General features: G+C 37.8%; 1 protein-coding gene across 3 annotated transcripts in view; it reads right to left on the bottom strand.

Annotated features, from left to right (window-relative positions):
• Positions 1–4,860: 4,860 nt before the first annotated feature.
• The window catches only part of PHF6 (PHD finger protein 6), a 48,684-nt gene continuing 30,509 nt past the window's right edge, over positions 4,861–23,035 (bottom strand). Inside the window, exons 6-11 of one of the 3 annotated variants that reach the window (XM_058712180.1) lie at positions 20,456–20,625; positions 20,135–20,278; positions 18,685–18,789; positions 15,995–16,128; positions 8,377–8,506; positions 4,861–8,050 (exon numbers count right to left, since the gene is read on the bottom strand). In XM_058712180.1, the coding sequence (XP_058568163.1) occupies positions 8,377–8,506; positions 15,995–16,128; positions 18,685–18,789; positions 20,135–20,278; positions 20,456–20,625 (683 nt within the window). In that variant the 3' untranslated portion in view covers positions 4,861–8,050. Of the gene's footprint in view, positions 8,507–15,994; positions 16,129–18,684; positions 18,790–20,134; positions 20,279–20,455; positions 20,626–23,035 lie in introns of all 3 variants that reach the window. The other 2 variants (XM_058712182.1, XM_058712183.1) reach the window with 2 other exon arrangements.

Raw genomic sequence — 23,035 nt, 5'->3', positions numbered from 1 at the left:
TGTGTCCCCACCCCCAACCCCCGCATACTGGATAGCCGCCCTGAGCGGTCTGGGCACACGGATAGGCTGAAATGCTTAAGAACAACTCTTCTAAGGGAGGTCCGGAAAGACTGTCCTATTTGAGGATAATGCCAAAATTCCAGCTCTGTGATGTGCAAACTTTCCAGAAACTGCTTATCTTTTGTGCTTGCTCTCTAACCGAGAACATATGAAACCAGGGTCCCGAGAATGATTGCTTCCTGGTAATACTAAATCAATACTAAATATAGAACATAAGCCTATTTGGGCTTAAGGATCAGGAATGTTTGAAAATAAGCCTTTGTGTTAAATTGTCTGGCTAACCTCTGAAATGAAAATAATAGCAGTCTCCATGACCACCGAAGTTCAAAGTTACAAGAAGAACTCTCTAATGCTACCCCTCTTTAAAGACTTCATTACTTCATACATATATGAATAAAAGGGTGGAAGGAAACATGATCAAAGGTTATTGGTAAAATATTGAAAAACTATTTTTGTAAGGTTACACACAGGATTAAATCCTTTTAAATAAAATGGTTGTTTGGCTAATATCATAAATACCCAATTAGCACAAAAGGTGATTTTGAGAATTAGGAAAAACTAGTTTTCGTGTGGTATCAATCATCCTTGACTACATTCAATTTATTCTTTACTTAGAAACTGGCATGTTGACTGACCGGCATAACTGAATACTTGTGTTATTTTTACCAACAATTTATTTTCAGACGTGCAGGTAACTTGCTTGAAATTCTTAAGTGAGAACAATCTTTTTTTTTTTTTTGCAAATGAGCTGAAAGCATGATATAGATAGATATCTATATATAGATATCTATAGATACATCTATATATGTATCTATAGATATATCAAGTCAATTTTTCTGGTTTGTCTTACAGTTTATTCATCCAAGGACAAAACAACTAGTTGAAAAGTGAAAAGTTCAAATGGTTTCATCTTGTTTCTACATAATTGACCAGTCGTTAGACACATTCATGATTTGGGGAGTAAGAACCATCACGACACATAAAGGTCATAGGAATTCTTTAACGAAACACTGCACGACCCCTTCAAGTGCACTGAAGCAAGACACCCATGACCCCGGACATACAGAGAAGCAGATCCATCTGGCCAAAAATGAACAGCTATGAACAATCTGTTACTTTTCAGAAAGCGGGCGGAAGGGAGAAGATTCACCAATTACTACTGTTACTAATACATATGAAACAAAACCTTTTGACTTAATCGATTGTTTCCCCCAAATAATCCATATTCTACTTTGAAATACAGTCTCTATGGGCTTTACCACAAAATCAAGACCCTACAGAGTTTTCTATAAGGCATGTATTATGTTTTTTAAAAGAAGGTACCAGAACGCTTTCCATTAAAACGCATTCCTCGGGGCACCTGAGTGGCTCAGTCGGTTGAGTGACCCACCTCGGCTCAGGTCACAATTTCGTAGTTCGTGAGTTTGAGCCCCGCGTCAGGCCCTGTGCTGACAGCTCGGAGCCTGGAGCCTGCTTCGGATTCTGTCTCCCTCTCTCTCTGCCCCTCCCCCACTCACGCTCTGTCTCTGTCTCTGTCTTTCTCTCTCAAAAATGAATAAACGTTAAAAAAATATAAATAAAAATAAAAGGCATTCCTTTTGGAGTGGAAAAGCAGGGAAGCTTAATCCCTATAGATGACCTTTTTAATTGGTGCAAATTTTTTGGATGGCAATTTTTATTAAAACTTTAAATGTATATATATTTTATGTTGCAGTTCCACTGCTGGAAATTTGGCCTAATAAATGCCCCCCTCATAAGGGCATCAAGAAGTACGTGAGACCTGACGGAACAATTTCAGTCCAGCCACACACTGCAATGGAGCGGAGCCTCTAAACAGAACATGAGAAATCTAGTTGTTCAAAGGAAAAGGACAGGTGCAGAACTGCGTGTATTGCATGATCCTATTTACTCTAAGAAGTACATAAGTTATATATGTACACAAGCATTTAGAGGGATACACGTCAAATACTGGGAAGTAGGCTTGTGGAGAACGGGGATTTTCCCGTTTTGCCCTATAGATCTTTGTAGGTTTTAATTTTGTACGATGACTATGTATTATTTTTATTTTTATTTTTTATTTTTTTTTTTAATTTTTTTTTTCAACGTTTTTTATTTATTTTTGGGACAGAGAGAGACAGAGCATGAACGGGGGAGGGGCAGAGAGAGAGGGAGACACAGAATTGGAAACAGGCTCCAGGCTCCGAGCTGTCAGCACAGAGCCCGACGCGGGGCTCGAACTCACGGACCGCGAGATCGTGACCTGGCTGAAGTCGGCCGCTTAACCGACTGCGCCACCCAGGCGCCCCTGTATTATTTTTAAATGGAAGTAAAATTCATAAAATATAACTCACCCTTTCAAAGGGTAGAACTCATGGTTTTTAGTATATTCACAAAATTGTGTAACCACCACTGCTGCTTAATCCAGCCATTTGCATCCCCCCAAAAGAAACCCTGTAGCACCTGGTAACAGTCACTTCCCAGGGCCCCCTCTCCGCATCTCCCCCGTAACCACAAATCTGCATTCTGTCTCTGTGGATATGCCTCTTCTGGACATTTCATGTAAATGTCATCATACAATATGTGATCCTTTGTGCCGGGCTTGTTAGCATTATGTTTCCAAGGTTCATCTACATTGTAGCAAGGGTCAGTACTTTCTTTTTAAGGTGATGTGTGACTTTAATAAATAAAAAAAATTTGTAAATAGCTGATTAAAAAAAAAAAAACTCAGAAAAGGAAAAGCCTCATCCTTTTGTACAAATCACTTTACAGAAAAACTCAGTACCTCTAAATCCAATGTCCATATTAAAGTTTACTTCTACCTTCCCGCACCCACACGTCCTTGAATATGCGCTCTCTCGCTCTCTCGCGCGCTCTCTCTCTCTCTCTCTCTCTCTCTCTCTCGGGTCCCATTTCAAAGGTTTGTCCCTTCAAACAGTATTTTCGTTTCCATGTTAAGTCTGTTTACTAGATCATTATCATTCACACGGCAGATCTAGTTAGCTCTTTGCCCAGCTGCACCTTCCCGATCTCCCTGGCACTGCCTCCACCCACAGCATAAAAACACATTTATAGCCAGAGAGGTAGAGACGAAGGCATAATTTGGATGTATATGGACCCCCTATCTCTTGACAAAGATCCAGGTCTGAATGACTTCAGTCCACTAACCATGTTGCAGAACGTGTCTGCTACAGAGTCACACTTTAAATGCTGTCATTAACTTTCATAAGTAACTGGCATTTTAGGTTTTTCATCTTCTGAATAAAAATCAAGAGTAAATTTTTGCCTTATATCCTTATATATATAAAGTATGTACGTATGTATATATATAGATACATATCTATATAGATATCTATAGATATATCTATATAAGATATAGATCTAGATCTATATAGATATCTATATAGATATATAGATAGATGTATATATAGATAGATACAGATAGATATATAGACAGATATAGATAGATATCTAGATAGATAGATATCTATATATACTGGGTAATTGCCCAGATACTTCATTATCTCAACATTGCAAAATTATGTAACATTGGTTTATATATAAAGCAGCATTGTCTCTGCAACCGAAGACTCTAATATACAAACATAGACGGTTTTCCCTTAAAAATATGGACCGGCCATAGAATTTTGCTGGCCATAGAATTTTCCTAGAAAATTCTACCAGGTTTACACTTTGGAATGACCTGAGCAATTGCTGATGACTGCAGCTGGAAAAAGAAAACAGAACTCCCCCCACCAAAGTCCCCAGCTGTCAATAGTTTTAGTTAGCTAAAGAAAACCACATAACCCCCTTCTCCATATTTTTATGGTGGTAAAAAAGATAAAATCTTTTGTTAAAAAATTAAAAAAACAAAATGAGAGTAAAGAATGGATTTTAAACACACACACGCTGGCACATGGATGCATGTGTGATGAGTAATGCCAGGTAACATTTGCAGTGAGGTACACTATCCCATAGTTCCAGCATTAACCAGACCTGTTACATAATGTGTAAAAGTTATTTATTTATTTTTGAGAGAGAAAGACAGAGAGAGAGGGGGAGGAGCAGAGAGAGAGACAGAGACAAAGACAGAGACAGAGGATCCAAAGCAGACGCCACGCTGACCGCAGACAGCCGGATGCGGGAGTCGAACTCAGGAAACATGAGATCATGACCTGAGCTGAAGTCGGACGCTTAACCGACTGATCCACCCAGGTGCCCCTAATTTATTTTTCCTCTAGAGTAGGAATGCAGGTTAGGAGTTGTGTGTATGGAATGAGCACATTCCACTAATTAAAACTTTCATTTCTGCCCTGGACACGACTACCTCAATCTCCAAGCACTGTACGAGAAGTAAGCTGTCCACGATAGAGGGAGTCAATTGAAATCTGTTAAGGCGGAATGCCTTTATAAAAAATATTAATCCTCCTCCGTATGACCAAACAGATAAACCGCACTAGGAGTTTTGGCTTCTTTTCAAAATCCCCTTTGAACTAGCTTCCAGAGGACCCAATTCAAGCCAAAGGTACCCGAATCCTGTTAATAATAAAAGAACCAAGGTGTAACACAGTTCTGTTGTACTCGAAAGACGGATGTCTCGCTCCATGATGAAACTCTGATGTTGTGAAATCTTGAACTGGACTCAAATGCACTTTTTGTTCTCTCTCATTCTCTTTATTGACAAGTTACTAAACAAACTGGGCATTTCGTCTTGAAGGATGACTAAAGGGAACACAATCTTGCTGCTGCTACAGATGATACCCTTCATTATACCCTTTGACAAAAAAGACATACATACAAACATGAAAGTCATAACTCATTTATTGAATGAATAGTATATGCAAGAATACCAATAAAAGGAAACTAATACTACAAACTACAATTTTGAAAATAAAGCCAATATAACAGGAACAAAATATACATAACATGAGAGGAATGTTTGATTTTGACCCATAATGCATTCCTTATCTTTACAGTTAACCTAAATGTCTGTTAGAACAAAACTGTATACCTTGGTCTAACCTTTAGTGCTTTTCAAAAAAGCAACAACATTCTAGAACACTTTTCTTTTTCTTTGAGATATTTAAGATTCACACATTTGTTCAAGTACATAGATTCTGATTCAACAGTAGATCTACATATCTTGTTATTCTCTTAATATCTTGAGTAGCACGTACTCCTGAGCAAGTACTATCTGAAATTCTAAAATTGCTGATCTTTGAAATAAAATGTATTTCAGCTGTGGGTTTTTAATAAATTGAGATGAAAAGTAAAATTCACACCCCCTCCCCCTCCCCCCAGGAACAAAGAGCTCTTATTAAAGTATAGAAACTCAAGTCTATCTTTCTACTCTAAAGAACATTTCTTACTAACAGTTCTGGTAAGGCAATAAATGCTCCAGAATAATCTTCAATATACGCTTGCAAAGATTACACTGTTGAATATCAATAACGAAAACAAAACAAAACAGAGGGGAAAAAAAAGGAAAGAAAAGACGCTTCAAAATTTCAAGCTAAAATATGCGTAAAAGACAGTCATGGCAGTATTTTTGGAAATGACGTACGTGTTATATACTTATCAAATAATGTCATGCTTATTAAAACTACGGTTAAGGACTTAAGAGATGAACAGTAAATACACTGCTGAGGTCCATTTTTCTAAATATTCATACCACAATGTAATTACTACCCAGAAGATGATGCTGCTACTTGGGAACATAAGTACTGTACAATTTTTACATTGTAAGGCACTTTTTACTCAGCATGTGACGAAGACATGGATGGAGAATCAAAGTATCGGAGGTTTACAACCAAAGGTGATTTTTCATGTGACTTCAATTTACATTTCATTTCAACTTTTAATGAAAGACTGTTTAGCCAATCACACCACAGTGAGAAAGATAGGTAGCCAGCCACTTATTCTAGCCAACCAAAAGGTAAAGTGCTATTCTGGTTGCTAGTGGCAGAGAAAGGGTTGAAGACACCCATACAAAGGTATACACTTGATTACATAGCAAATCCGTCGACTGACAGCTAAGTATTTGAAGTCCATGATATGATCATCGACTGGCCATTTTTACCCCGGCACCTTCCATTTTTCCTAAGAACATCATTACAGTAGTTGTCCAAAAATGAAGGTGCTCTATTGTTCCGTGGGTAAGTGTATGGCACACCATGTAAAAATGATCAAGACACAGTGATTCAAAGATTTAAAATAACAGGTTTCAAGCTGTTGTAAGGAAATAAAGTACAGATCCTTTGGGAAAAGTCACATAGCTTGGTAAACAAACATCTAGATCTGTCGTTGCACTTCAAGTCATGGTGAATTTTGAAAATTCATCACATACACACAACATAAAAAAAAAAAAAACACAACACCCAATGGCATATTTAGAGCAAAAGGAGAAAAACATATAGGGCAACCCCACTAAAGCTAGTTTCCTTCTAAAAATAATAAAAGATGGTTAAAATAAAGCAATCATCAAGTCCCTTGACTTAAGTGAATACACACTCGACAAATGTGACCTTAAGGGACTAGCGGTTAAAAAAAAAAAAATCAGTCATTAAGCACAGTGTAATTTTCCACCTGTTACATTTTAAAAATGCTTTTCCATAAGCTGCAGAATATCTCGATGCACAGTCAAGTTAACACGGTATTTCTTGTTTGCTAATTTGCTTTAATGTGGTAGGTTAACTAATAATTCAGAAATCAGAAGCCCTACCTTTGAATATTGAGGTGCTATGGTAATATTAGGCAGACCACAACTAAAGTTTTTTGGTTTTGCCATAAAGAAATATATAAATGTGCTTCAGCAGGTAAGTGGGAGAAAATATCACGAGCTGGGAATGCCAGTGTGAAAATCCTTTCTAAACAGCTGGGTTCTTAGGCTTCGAAAAACAACTTCGATGATCGAAAAAACAACACCAGGCCCTACCAGAAGAAAAGGAGGGCACGAAAGCCTATTTGATAGATAAGCAAAGCAATGAACGAAAACATTAAAAATATTAAATAATTTTTTTTTTAAAATAGTGGTCACAAAATTAAAAATAAATACTGTTTTCTGCAGGCTGTTTTTTGACTCCTACAGCACATGAGACCTCCTTACATACTCTGGGCCAATATATGAAGTGTTCCACACCACACGGCACTTGAGAGGAATCGATTTCCGACATGGTGGCTTAAGTCCTTAGTGAGTGGTAACCCTTTACATCTTAAAGAGGTTCAATTTGCTGTTGCCAAATGTTAGTTTCAACTTGAGAGGATCCAATAATTTTGCTAGAAGTTCTTTGTATGACATGATAAGAGAAGAGGTTTACTGTCAAGAGAAGTTTGGCAGAGGCGCACCGGAGCTCATAACTTATCACCAGTTGCCCGAGTGCATGCTGGTCAGTGAGAACAACTTTAACAGGGACGAAATGAAAAGCTTTAGCACACTTCTTGGAAGAGATTTTTAGCATGTGCTGTCAAAGCCAAGAGAAAAAGAAGGTTCTCTTCATTTCTAGTATCCATTACTTGAGTGTGGAAAAAAAAAAAAAAAAAGCAAAAAAAAAAAAAAAAGCACAAATTCCCATGTGTCGCCACCAGAGGCGTGTTTGCACTGTAAAGTGAAATTTGCTTATGCTCTCCCTTGAGTATGAATCCACTAAACAAACTTAGACACTCTAAACAGTAGAACTTTGTTCAGTCCAGAAATATAGCTTACTTCATTTCAATGTCTGCTTTAACTGTCGACACTAAACACAGGGTTAATAGTGTTTCAATTGCTTCCCAGAAACTGCAAACTACAGCTACGTAATAGCAACATGTCAAATTCTGCCATCTAGTGAAGGCTCATAAAACAAACAAAAGACGTTTTTAGGCGGTTCAATGAAGGATCTAAGAGTTGGGCAGTAAAAAGTTACAAACCCTTTTTGATTTTAGAAAACAGTGAAAAAAGCATAGTAGTTATGGATGTCTTATTCAATTCCCAGTTTTCTAACTCTGTCCCATGAACCTGTTCAAAAGATGATAAAAAATTGTAAAATATGATGCTTGAGGGGAACACAATAAATATAATGTTATTGAGGAGCGAGAACATCTTATCGGTTTGACATTACAACTATACTTATGGATAAAGTGGAGAGCTTGGTTTTACTGGTACAAAATCAGCTAGTTAAAAAAACTATGCAAGCCTACACAATCCTTTAGCATTCTAGGAACATGCTTAACTAAACATAATAGCATTAAAAAAATCATACTGCATATACCATTACTCCAACATGTTATTTATCAGTGAGTATTGTATCCTGACAACAGATCCGAGAGAAGTAACGTTCATACCTAGTTTCCATTAAGTTGCTGCTGAGTTAGTTGCTGCTGGTCAATTTCTACTTTTCCCCGGCTTTTACTCTCTCGTTCCTCATCTTCTTCATCTCTCTCATCATTTCCACTATGATTTTTACAATATAGTCTACAATGATGAAAGATAAAAATCTCAAAACGTTTTGTCACTGCTGATAATACATTTACACCATTAGCAGATGAGGTTGGTGCCCATTCAAAATAAAGGTTTCCTCATCCATGCTTTCTAAAAACTCTACAATTAGTTACGGGTCCATTTCTATCTGAAAGATAGGAAAGCACTCTATTAATGAGATAACGCAAGTTCATCGGAAATAAAACCTCTGGTTTAGGGTAAATGTTGTCACACATGCCCAAAGATGAGGCAAGTCCTCATTCTGCCCACTGAGATTAAAAATAAATCTTCCAGCCAACTTGAAAATACAAACTTGCAGGTATACAGATGAAATAATCAAACTCGAGGTTTCAGAAAGATAATAAGAGTACATTTCAGGAAACAATATAAACTCTATATATACTGTTGCTTTTTGCTCGTGTTTCATGAAACATTTTTATTCAAATTCCTCAAAACGTCTTCCCAGCACTCGTGTCCTGGCTTTCATTAGAACACCTTTATGAGCCCCCTAACAGTTTTCCAGGCCCTGTGTTTGGCTAGGTCTCTCCTGATCTAGACTGGCTCTTCCAACCTCTCTTTCCCATGACACTCACTTTTTGGAAAAAGTTACACCAGCTACCTTTTCAACTACACCACTCTGGACTTGTCTAACTGTGGCACTGCTTCAGTTGGTTCTCTCTTACTCCAGATTCCTATAAAACTGGAAATAAGGTCCACGGGCTTCCTTAGCTCTAGGTTCAACTTTTTTCTTTGTTAGTCCAGGATATTTGCTAGGTGACCCTGTGTACTTCAAGAGGAATGTTAATTTCAGAATGCCCCACTATCAGTGATGCTTTTCGATCACTTGGTTTAAGTGGTGGTGATGGCCAAATTTCTCCACTGGGATGGTAGGTTTTCCCCTTTCAAACCAGAGGATTTGTACCTCTGGAGTGATACTTTGACATTAGGCCGTTCTGACAACCTTTTATGTGGGTAATATACACCGTATACTTGACATTCATTGCTTTTAATAAATAGCAATGTGAGTTACTTAGGACAAGGGTTTAGGGAGGCCAACTAACATATAAGTACCAAATCTGTGTTTTATAGGTAACCACCCCACTGTAATCAGTGGGTGAGCTGATATGAGCTCAGTTTTAAGTCAATTACATATACAAGATGACAAGATGGAACAATGCTTTAAAAATGTTCAGTGAGTGCCCTCTTGTGGTCAGCAACAGATAAGACATTCCTATAGGAATCCTTCTGATACAAAGGATCTAAAACTTGGTTTAACATGAGGAGTGTCTAACATGTGAGTAGAATTAAAGGCAGAGGGGAGGGTGGGGAGCAACAAAAGCAACTGACTTCTGACCTAGTTTTGCTTATTTTTTTATTCTTAAAATATTTTCAGTTACTTCCAAAGAACTATGGAGAATTTGTACTCTTCAAACGCTGCCCACTGGGAATCACTTATAAATTATGGGAAGTATGGAGGCGTAGAGAAACAAAGCAAATGGCATCATGAAAAAGCAAATAGCTAAATCTAGAATGTGGGGCTCTACAAGACTTATCGGGCGGGGTGGAGTAGGGATTGCTCTATATCAAGAGAGACTTATGAGATATAGCCATTAAATGCAATGTAGGGACCTTGTAAGTATCGAGATTCGAACAAAGCAAGTCTAAAAAGACATTTCCAAGACAACTGGGGAAATGTAAACGTAGACTTGGTAGGACAGCATACTAAGAACTTACTGTTGATCTTACAAAGTGTGATAATGGCACCGTGATACCGATGTAGGGATAAAATGACAAAAGAGATGTCGGGTTCTGCTTTAACTAAATACATCAGAAGGAAAAACAATAGATGAAAACAAGTGTGGCAGTAACTTGGTAGCTGCTGAGATGGGGAGCTGTTATCCTATTCTATTTTTGTATACTTCTGAAATTTTTCCTAAGTTTTTTCTTTTTTTTTCCCCGTAAGAGTTTTTTCCTAAAGGGACAAGCCCTTTTTTGTTAAAACAGATTTTCATCTTTTTATGGGATTATTTTTCACCCCCACAGGCCCATTATATGTCCTTCACCAATCTAGACACCGAGATCACGGGTGTGAACCAGTCAAACAAGATCTCTACTGTCACAGAATTTATTTTATGGTGGGTGACTGACTTTTTAGAGACATTCATATTTCAAAGTTTAGTAATACAATAAAAACAATAAAACAGGATAAGCAGAATCACTATGTAATCTTCTCTTGCCTTCTTAATGAACACATTTCATTTAATGAATAGATTACTTAAATAATCTAATGAGTATATTCAGGATCCAGAGCCAATGAAGAAGGAAAGCACATACAGGAGAGGGAAACCCCTTCATTCAGAGGTATTCCTCCCATTTTCCATTCTTCTATCCCCAAACTACTTGCATACGGACTCTGATTTGAGCTCAATAGTCTCTATGAAAAAAATCTGGAATCCACACCATATGCAGATTTTAGAAACAAATTGCAATGTGAAAAAAATAGAAAGAGTAATTCAAATCACTGTGGACCCCGGTATAAATACTTTCGTTTAGAGATGGTCACTGGCAACATGGTTCTCTGACAGCTAGAGAGTAAAAACCATCTGAATGTCTAGAAAAGGAAGTGATTATGCAACCATTAAAATGGTGATGTAGAACTGTTTAATGTCACAGAAAAATACCCCAGATATTATAAGAGTATACATAAGAAAATCTTTTTATAAATATGTACATACACGATCACATGTCTAGAAACTATTCCAAAAGATTTCAAATTCTCTCTGCTGGTAAAATTATGGATGAGGTAACAACTGTCCAGCTGCTGAATATACCCCTCAGAAATCTTTTATGTACACAGGTGTGCATCTGCACATACATGTGCATACGTGTACTTGTTACATGCTAAAGTAGATCATGCAACTTGGGTTTTTCACCTTACTTGATCACAGGTGTAATACCTCTCCACGACTCTCCATACGGAGCTACTTCATTCTTTAATTGCTACAGAGTATTCCACTAAACGCACGTACTAAAACTTAAGTCTTTTGATAGACATTCTGGTTTTTGGGGGGTTGATTTTTGCTGCAATGGGTGAAAGGCTAAAAATCTTTTCCGACTTACCTTCAGTTAACTCTAGCTATTCCCCTGGCAACTTAGCAAAACTTGGCATGGCGTGCCCGCTTCTGCACTGAGCTGCTACCCCTCGGTTGGTGGACGGTAGCTGGAGCGGGAGAATTATACTCTGAGAAGAAGCTGTATCTCTGTTCCTGTGTGGTGTAACCTGACAATGACCTGTGCCTACAGAACTACAGTGGACCAGGTGCTGCCTCCAAATGCGGTACGAGGCTTTTAAGCTCGGGTGGCTCCCCTGTGGACCTACCCAATGTGAATCCAATCTTACTGGGCCTGAGCCACACCGTTACGCTGACTGATGCCATCTGTGGTCATCTCACCAATCCGAAGAACAGGTGAGTAAGATGCCTTAGCGGGTATCGCAGTGAGCACGAACAGTAATGCAACGAAACTTCTCGCATGTACGTTTTTGTACTGTTTCCTGCTCACTTCCCTGGCATAAATCTCTACAAAGCAGACTAGTGGCAAAATATATACACCATTTCGTTAAAGGTTTTGGTCTCCAATGCTATATTGTTCTCCCAAATTGTACCAATTTATAGCCTAACTCAGTATCAAACATGAATGCCCAGGTCTCCAGAACCCAGCTGCCATGTGAATCCTACTAATCTTTGGCCATCAGATAGGCAAAAACTGGTAACATCTTGTTTTAATGTATGTTTTTTTCATTACAAATAAGGGAGAATAGCTTTTCACGTGCTTATAATCCACGGCCAGTCCTCTTATAAATTCCCTTTTCATGTCCTTTGCCCATTAAAAAAACCCAAAAAACAAAAAACAAAAAACAAAACCTGGGCTGTTTTTCTTAGGGATTTGAAGTTCTCTTTAGTCTAATTTCAATACAGTCAAAAAATCTGAGTTTCCTATCATGCTTAGAAAGGTCATCTGTACTCAACAGATTCTAGAAAATTTCTCCTACATTTTCTACTCAGTTTTACATACGATTAGGTTTTTAACCCATGAAGGATATATTCTGGGGTGCAGTCTGAGGTAAGGATCCAACCCATTTTCTCTTTAAAATTTTTTTTTTTTCAACGTTTTTTATTTATTTTTGGGACAGAGAGAGACAGAGCATGAACGGGGGAGGGGCAGAGAGAGAGGGAGACACAGAATCGGAAACAGGCTCCAGGCTCCGAGCCATCAGCCCAGGACCCGACGCGGGGCTCGAGCTCACGGACCGCGAGATCGTGACCTGGCTGAAGTCGGACGCTTAACCGACTGCGCCACCCAGGCGCCCCTCCAACCCATTTTCTAAATGGAGGGAGAGCCAGTTGTATAAACTGTAGAGATACCAAGTATTGAATAATCCATCCTGTCTCCACAGATCTAGTACTACTGAAATTACCCTAACAGAGACATGGATTTCTTGTGGCCGTTGTCACTGTGCCAGTACCAGGTTTAATTACTATGTCACTGGTTTTGAGATCTAATAGGGGATTTTCCCTCTTGATCTCATTTCAATTTCTTCTTGGCTGCTGTGATCAAGACGTGTTGACTACCCCCGTACCTACTTTCTCCCCTTCCCTTCGTAGTACTGAACCAGATTTGGGTAGCAATATGCCCACCAGGGGTATGTTCCCCTGTCTCCCTGGGACATGGTGACTCAATTCTGCCTAATGGGATGCTGAGCAGAAGAGCTTGTGGAACTTCCAGGAAGGCGGACTAAAAAGCCACTCGGCTGGAGGAATGGCCACCTCACCCAAACACTTTCCTTTGCTCCCACTCCCTCCTAACTGCCTGTGGAAGGGACGTTCCAAGAAGGAGAGAGCCGGAAGATGGTCATCTGGGTCCCCGAGGACACGCAGAACAGCCTACCACATCTGGACTGCTCTCCTTGGGACATATTTCGGGGGAAAACCAAATTTCTATCTGGTTTAAGCTTTCAGTTGTTTCCTATTATATAAAGTAACTCAACCATTACCAACAGTACCCCATTTACTCTTCTAGATAAAAGTCAAAACTCTTTATTTCATTACAATTGTATTTATCGTCTAGATTAATTTGAGGAAGACAGGTATCTTTCAAGGTTGAGTCTCTTCATCAAAAAACATAAATATTTTACTTTTCATTTGGGTCCTGTGTAAAAACACTTTAAAAAAAAAAAAAAAAGGTTCACCTGTGGTGTGTGTAGGTGTATGGGGAAAGGGGCGGAGGGTGACATTTTTCATTTATGATTTCTAGCTAGTTATTACTGGGATTGTTTCTAAAAATTCATCTAGTATTCAGCAACCCTACTGAGCTCTTATTGATTTTAATAAATTGGGTTGATTCCTTGGGATTTTCTCGGTAGACGATGACACTCATAACAAATATTGACAATTTTATTTTGCTCCTTCACAATATCTATTATACATTTTTCTTCTTTCTCGTGTTGCACTGGCTTAACCCTCCCGAAGAGCGCTGAAAAGTAACACTGGTAGTTGAAAGCGTACTGGTAGAGTGGTTCTCAATTCCAGATGAACATGAGAATAACCTGGGGTGTCATTAAAAAACATGGCTTGGGCTTCTACCTAGTGAATTTTAAATCTCTGATGGTGGAGCCCAGGCATGAACGTTTTTAAAGCGGGCCTTATCCATCCTCGGGGGGTTGTGAGGCTCAGCCCTGGTTACGAACTGCAGTCCCTTTCCTTTAATAAGGATCTTTGCGGGGCGCCTGGGTGGCGCAGTCGGTTAAGCGTCCGACTTCAGCCAGGTCACGATCTCGCGGTCCGTGAGTTCGAGCCCCGTGTCGGGCTCTGAGCTGATGGCTCGGAGCCTGGAGCCTGTTTCCGATTCTGTGTCTCCCTCTCTCTCTGCCCCTCCCCCGTTCATGCTCTGTTTCTCTCTGTCCCAAAAATAAATAAAAAACGTTGAAAAAAAAAATTAAAAAAATAAGGCTCTTTGCTGCCGTTTTCTCATAAATGCTCCATTAGGACTCCTCGCTGCCCGAGCGCACTCTTGGTTCCTTACTTTAAAATTCAGAAGTGGATGCTGAATGCCATCTAATGCCTTTTCACCATCCACCAGGAAGGCGATAGGATCTTTCTTTCTTTATTAGTTATAATGGTTCACACTAATAAATTTCCTAATTTTGAACAGTCTTTAAATCGTTAGAATACAGATCTGGATTTGATTTTCTAACATTTAGGAATTTGGTATATTGTTTATGAAAGCCAGATTTGGTCTGCGGTTTTCTTGTTTTTGTTTTACATGCCATCTCTGTCAGGTTTAGTGTCACAGTTAATGTAAGTTTCACAGAATGAATGAAGTTTTCCATCTTTCGCCATGTGCTGGACCTCTTTAAATATTAGAATTCCTGTTTCTTAAAGGCTTGACAGAATTCACTTGAAAAACATCTCCTGCCTTCCTTATTAAACAAAGTTTGGCAAACTTTATAATAGAGCATTAGCACCTCATCCAATCACCCAAATACGTGGTGACTGCTTACAATAAATTGCTTCGTACGCAAAATAGTAGGGTGTTTAGTCACTGGCTTATTGCATCCTGGGAATGGAAGGAAGTGCTTTATAACTCGCGAAGGCAAGTCAAAAATCCATGGACCCCCACCAACGCAGTCTCCATTCAGTTAAACGAATGGAACCATTATACACGTACATGGATATGGAAGACCGATAAAGCAGAGGACAGTAATTCCAAATCTCCAAACCTTATGTTTTCCTCATTCCCCCAAGAGCGTCTCTGGGCTTCTATCTTCACAACCATATCCTATTCTAAGCTGCCAAGAATTCCCACCTGGACCCTGAGCAGCAGCCTCCTGACTCACCTTCCCATTCGCACCCTTGCTTCGGTTCCACCTCAGGGTCTTGCACATGCTGTTCCTTCTGCCTAGAACACGGTCCCAACACCCACATGGATCTACGCCCTTCCTATCTCAGCTCAAGCTCTATTTCCTTAAGGAAATTCCTAAATATTCACTCACTACAGATTAAGTCAGCTCCTTCTCGTTACATGTTCTCATGGTGCTTTGTAACATATCCTTTCTAGCACTTAATGTAGTTTGTAATTGTACATTTACGTGGCCATTTAATTAACACGTCTCTCCCACTAGACTATAAGCTTCGCGAGGACTTAGTCCGTATGTGTACTGATCACTACTGTATGCCCAGCTCCTATCACAACACCTGGCACTTAGTAAACATAACACACACTGGCTGAGTGACTGCTAATCCAGGGATGTATTGAAAGAGGAAAATGCCAATCACAGTACTTGTTTCTTTATATGGAGTCCTAAGTCTTCTATACTTGGCTAAATACCATCTAGGGACAGTGACCAAGTAAACTGATGTCATCTACTCACGGGCAGTTACTTACTGACAAGTTAAGGAAAATGGACAATTGTTGTTCTCTTACTTGTAAATTCCTCGTGACATATTTTCAATGTATTTGGCTTTGTCTTGTACTCCACAGTGGTAATGGTAAGTCTTAACACAGGCTTTTATTTCACATCCAATAGTAGCACCGGGCTGACTGCAAAGTGTACATTTCTGTTTAAGGGAAGAGAAAGAATAATCATAAGCAGTATTTCAAAGTTTTTGCAACCTTATTTATTCTATTTTAGCCATATTTCAGCCAAACATTCCAGTTTACAAAGAAAACAGCCAGTTTTCTATGGAAAAAAAATACACCAAACTTACTGTTGAGCATCTCGATTAAATCACGCTGCAATTTAAACCACACTCTGATAGACTTTCTGATATTAAGTCACTCCCTGATGTTTCCATTATTTACCTATACTAACCTTCCAAGGTCTGACATCTAAACATAAACAAGATATTCCTGAATACTGCCAAACACACCAAAAAATGATACTCTAGATTTTAGTGGTTGGCTTCTCCTCCTCACGGGACTAGGTCCTTGGCTATTATGACTAAAGAATGAGAAGACAGGAAAGCGATTCCCCACGGAGGGACTGCTACCAAGTAGGTAAAAGGGCAGAGGGAGTCTAATGGGGCTGAAATCTTTTCAAGACATCACAAGTTGCCCTAGATCTGCCTTGCCTCAAGAATGTTCTGAGATTAAAAGGGTGATTGTTGACAAAAGAGTTTCATAGTCAAGTAAGTTGGAGGAATGCAACAGATTGCTTGATTGCAGAACTTCTCACAGCCTTTCGGCAAGAAGGAGGGTATAGGAAATAGCTCCCAAAGTATTGAATTCCAGATGCCCTTTTATTTTTGGAGGGGCTGGGGAGCATCTCGATGCACTAATTTCCTTTGGAGCACACTTGGGAAAATGTTAGGTTAGTGAGTACACCAACATTTCACTGTGCAGAGGTAAACAAATAAGTTGACCAGAACGGAACTGTTATCCTGGTCACCTATTTATAGCTGTACAACAACACTGCTCGGTGTGATACGTGGAAGAGATTTTTCCCTTACATATTTTTGTAGTATTATACATTCTGATTCCAAGGAGTTTTGCTTATAAAAGACTAATCAAAGTATCAATAAACTGAACTGGATTTAAACAGAATAGCTCACATCAACAATCTTCACACCTTCAAAGCTGCAGTTGCACAAAGAAAGGGTCATTTCTAATGGATTCAGATAAAGCTCAGCAAAGCCTGAAACCACTGGATGAAAGGCTGAAGGCGGACTCACGACAGAGGGGCACGGATTACACTCGCCACCCGAATCCAAGGACCAGACATTAGGACTAGTCTGATATTATAAAATGTGGATGATACAGTCCCACCTGTGAAGTATTCTTACCCCCAAAAATCTTGATACCGAACCTAATCAAGCCTTTACATGTAACCTCCACTTTAAAGACAATCTGGCGAGCAGAGGGACAAGTTAAATGGCATCACAAATAAGCAAACCAACAAATAAAACATATGGGGTATTCTACAGGACAGTTAATTCATTTTCTTCAACAGGCCAATGGCACACGACAAAACAGAAAAAGAAACAACTAAGACAAGGGGCGGGGAAGTGCCCTAGGTTACGTATAGAGAACAATCAAATGCAATGTGTCATCTTCCTTTGGATTCTGATTCACACAACTCGACGTTAAAAAGATAGTTTTGAGACAACTGGGGAAATACAAATACGAACTGGGTATTAAATGACACTGAGAACTCATTGTTAATCTATAAGGGGTAATGACACTGTGGTTAGCTAAGAGAATGTCCGACTTTTAAGAGATACATACTGAAATATGTAGAGGTGAAATGATATGAAGTCTCATCTCTGCTTTAAAACACTTCAAGCAACAAGAATAAAAGGCATAGATGAAACGAGTGCCGCAAATTCTTGATAACTGATGAGTCAAGGTGATGGACAGATGTGTGTTACTAGTGTTTCTAATTTTGATAGGTTCGAAAATTTTCACAATTAAAAAATGCTTAAAGTCATCTCTAGAGACAGTTGTTGTCTTAAAGAAAAGATTTTGCATTCCATTGACATTTTATGATATTCACCAACTGTAAAGGAGTAAGTGATCAATAAAGATGCCAATATTTCTTAAAGCTATTTATTAGTAATTCAGTGTATTTAAGAACAGGAGACTTAGGCACATTTTATAAAGAAAACTTTAAAGCTATGATAAACACTTTAAGAGACATAACTGCTTATGTGAACTTTAACTAAACAGAAGGCTCTGAAAAAAATCTTTTCCTTTCATTAAAAAAAAAAAAGAAAAAGAAAAAAAAGAATGAATAACAACACAGGGAAGTTCCCAATGCTCTATTAGGGTTATGGAGTTGTTCTGTAAGCAAGCTTAAATAATATAACATTTTAAACTTAATTAGGTGTGTCACATTCACATCTTCATTTATTTTATTAAAAGACCCTCAGATACCCTGAAATATAAATCTCAGTGTAATTCTCTGAAGTAATGAAGTTACATAGAAAGAGGAATAAGTTTCAGTAACATCAGCGTCCTTTATTATATTACAAATAAGTCCAATAGATACTTGCTTTAACATATGAACTACTTTATATTAAATTTTTTGATGACTGGATAAATTTGAGATGTGTTCTAAGTTTAAAGGAGAGAGTCAGAAGAGTAACGTTGCATAGCATAAATATAAAACCACAGACCATTCTTTTTCCTCGCTTAATCTCCTGAAGTACAGTTTTAATATCAAAATCTCCAAATTCTGCCCTTGATGTCGTTGTGAGCTGGACTGTGCCAGAAGAAAACAGCTAGAAGAGAAAAATGCAGGAACATTTAACATTCAGAATTCTTGTGAGAAAAAGATTAAACAACGTAATAACAAATGTGTTATGTTACTTCAATATCCTGAGAGAGAGGACTTTTCCATAATAATCAAGTACTGACTCAAATACTTTTAATACATTCATCTGTCGGACTAAAATATAACCCAAAATAAGGACAATGAAATGAAACTAATGCTGCCAGCGTGAAGTCAAGATTAGATACTTTATTCCACAATGTTACCCTGTCATCTCAATTGTTTTATTACGTTTCCACAAAGTTTTTTGGCTTTGTGTTCTTCAGTGGGCTTCAGGCACAGCACGAAGCTCAACCGAGGGCTTGAGGTCACAACCCTGAGATCAAGAGTTGGATGCTCAGCCAACTGAGCCACCCAGTACCCTGTTTCCACAAAGTTTTAAAAAATAGTTTAAACTGGCAAATTTCAACATAGATGTAGATCAAAATTACCTGGGGAATTTTTTTTTTTTTAACTAGACATGTTTGGGATATACTGTAGGGTTCAGTATTTTGGAAAAAGCTCCCAAGGTAAATCTGATACACCTCTCTGGTCAAGAACCTCTGATATAAATAATCTAATTTTTTAAATGTTTATTTTAATTCTTTATTTTGACAGAGAGAGAGAACAAGCAAGCAGGGGAAGGGCAGAGAGAGGGAGAGAGAGAATCCCAAGCAGGCTCCACACTGTCAGCTCAGAGCCCGAAATGGGGCTTGAACTCACAAACCTCGAGATCACGACCTGAGCCGAAATCAAGAGTCAGACGCTTAACCGACTGAGCCACCCGGGCATCCCAATAATTTTTAAAACCTAATCATAAATGGGATGAATAATACAATCAAACTCAAAAATGTTTATGTACACTGTATGTGCGACCTGGATCTTAGGATGCAAAGATATAGTTCTTCTCTTCAAAGAATTAAGAGTCTATTATTAAGGGAGAGAGGCTGACAAATGAGTAAGTGCAATACAATGTGTGAAGCACAACAACACGGATATTTCCAAGGTTGTAGTGGACACCGGACACCCCCCTCACGACAGGTTTATAAGCTGAAATTTGTACAGTTACGACATAGTTAACTACCAATTATCCAGAAGATGGTAACTATAATTAGGACCACCTGAAATCCTACTAAGTCATAAAGGCTGTATTTTTAAAACCCTAAAGTTAATGAAGATTTGGGACTACAGGATATACTATTCATAATTCAAAACCACTAACACTGGAGAGAAAAGTGCCATATTTGGTTACTAGCTAAATGCCTTTCAAAAAAAAAAACTTGGGTTTAAAAGCACATAAAAAGAACCACGCTTACCATGCACTTATAATGTGCAGCTGCCTTCTTGGCATTAAATATATGCAGTTTTCCTCTGGCTTCATTTTCTTCCTCCCCTACATGACAAAATCCACATTTAGGCCTGGTGTCACTAGGGCTGCTTCTATGTGGAGACCTATCTCTCTGCAAATGTAAAAGGAAAAAAAAAAAACACTTAAAAAAAAAGATCCATCAAAATATGCCATCAGTACCCTCAAGCTTAGTTAACATTTCAAATGATGAGCTTTACCTATAAACACAGTTTAAATGAAATATTCATGGTGCAACAAAAAGTAAAAAATCTCACATTTTCCTACTTACATAGGAACTACTTTCCATTTCATCTGTTCCATGGGAGGATGTAGACCTGGTATCTTCCGACAGCCCTTTAAAATTGGTTTTTCGTGGCCTTCCTTTGCGACTTTTCTTTTTACTTTTAGGTGATGAGGGCTCCAGTTCATGTTCATTAAAACTTTCTTCTAAATCAGCTGCTTAAAAATGAACAAAAAGCTTTACGTGGACCAATCTTAAAATGGGCATTAGTTCATGGGTCCTTAGAATACACATTTCTCCTTAGAATGAAATCCCCTCCAGAAATGAGGAGAAACGGTGTGTGGAATGCTCAATATAGGAACCTTAATGTTTCATATAAATGCAACCAAAATCAAATACCAAAAAAAACAGTTTTAGGGGCACCTGGGTGGCTCAGTCGATTAAGCGTCCGACTCTTGGTCTCAGCTCACATCATGATCTCATGGTTCATGAGTTCAAGCCCCACATCAGGCTCCACATTGACAGTGCAAAGCCTGCATGAGATTCTCATCTCCTTCTCTCTCTGCCCCTCCCCTGTTTGCTCTTTCTTTCTCTCTCTCAAGAAATTAAATAAACTTAAAAAAAAAAACAGAAGACTTCAAAAGTTTTATTATAATCCTTGTAATAATGATTTCTTTTGGATTTATAATTCTATAAAAATGAGTTTTGTGATCTTGACTGTGCACACAAGCCAGTAAACATTTTCAAACTCTAATTAAAGTCCATTTTTAGAATTAGCTCTTGTATTATTGTTTTTACCATAGGTTTCAAAGAGTTTTACCAAACACTGTGAGTGAAATCAGAACACTTACCTAAGAAAATAATCTTACTATAACTTGGAAAACTAAATGGAAATAAAGTAGGTGTATCTGTGCTGTCCAATATAGCAGCCACGAGCAACAAACAGGTGGTTTTTCACAATTTTAGTCGCTTGTAATTAAACACAATTAAAACTTCAGTTTCTCATTCACACTGACCACATTTCAAGGGCTTATAAGTCGCAGATGGTGAGCTGCATCTATACTGGCCATGGCAGATACAGAACGTTTCCACCATCACAAAAAAGTTCTATCAGGCAGCACTCTTCTAGGATAGCTCCTTAAACTATCATGAAAATCAAATGGGTCATATTCCACAAGGAAGTCATCTATAAATGAACAACAGATCAAGTACTTAAACAAATATTAAGTATGCAAGGAATTTCTAACACAAATGGTAACAAAGCTATGTTGCAAGTGAGGTATATACTTTAATGGATTAAATAACATTTATGTAGAAGTTTTAGAACTGCATTTCCCAGCAATTTGAAAAGAATTTCTATGATTAATGGAATGGTGTTTCATCCAGTTACTCACTACAAACACTTCCTTTATTGAGGGCCTACTGTACATGAGACAAAGTATTTAGTGTTAAAAAGGTATAAAAACCGAATGTTCACTTCTCTTAGGGTCAAACTAAAGACAGTTTTAGGCACAGTTCTAAGGCCTTTGTTTTTTCTTTTAACATTAAGTTTTCAATTCCAGGGATTAATTTCTCAATGAGAAAGCATATCAACTTCTATTCATAGATATCAATGTTTCCCAATAAATACTTAAAATTTTTTTATTGTTTTAGAAATAAAAGCATAATCATTATGACAAGAAAAGGGTAATTCAATTAGTATATTTGAATATATAAATTCAAGGAACTGAAGGCATTAGATTGCTTGCAAAACAGTTCATAAAAATTTATATCAATGCAACTTCACATAACTACAGTAGGATATGAGGGAGGAAAAAGGGGGGAAAAGTAAAAGTTTTACCAGCAATAAGGTAAATTCATATGAATAACTTCCTGTGAAGACCGAGAAGTCAAAGATATCTTCTGATCTTAACATTATAGCAAATTTCATATCAAAACACATCACCTACTTTAAACATTGAAACTGACAATTTTTAAGACACAGAATTTCATTAAAGCTGTTAGAATTACTTGCACTTGCCCCAAATTAAAAATTCTTTAAAAAATGAAAAATCATAAGCAAATCTGTCCATCATTCTGGTACATGTTATACAATACATATGATATATAGAATATTCTGTTACTTACAATGAAAACAAATAATCATTAACACTATAAGATTACATTATTAAACACCTTTAAAGAAATTACTTAACTAATTCCATTATCAGGCCAACATGACTTGTTTTCTACATGGCTTTTTTTTTTTTTTTTTTTTTGCACTAAATATGGAACCACTTGGTGTAAAATTTTAGGGGACTTTAACAGCAATGGTAAAAATCATAAAAGACTGACAGTTTTAACTATACTAAATTTTCAGATTTATACAGCAAAAAAAAGTGATAAAATAAAAAAGTAAACAAATTAGAAGAAACTCTGTTGCAATTGTGAAAAAGGATTAGTATCCTTATGATATAAGCTCATAAGAGATTAAGGCCCCAACTGAAAAATGGACCAAGCAAATGACCAAATAATTCAGAGTATAAGTAGTTAAACACACTTATAGAAAATATAACTTTTCTACAATCCAAGTGTAAATTAAGTGATATATCATTTTCATGTATCATAATAGCAGAGTTTAGTTATAAA

The sequence above is a fragment of the Neofelis nebulosa genome, chromosome X (genome assembly GCF_028018385.1).
Source record: "Neofelis nebulosa isolate mNeoNeb1 chromosome X, mNeoNeb1.pri, whole genome shotgun sequence".
In the NCBI taxonomy this organism is placed as follows: Eukaryota; Metazoa; Chordata; class Mammalia; order Carnivora; family Felidae; genus Neofelis; species Neofelis nebulosa.
This window is presented reverse-complemented; position numbering and strand designations above follow the sequence as displayed.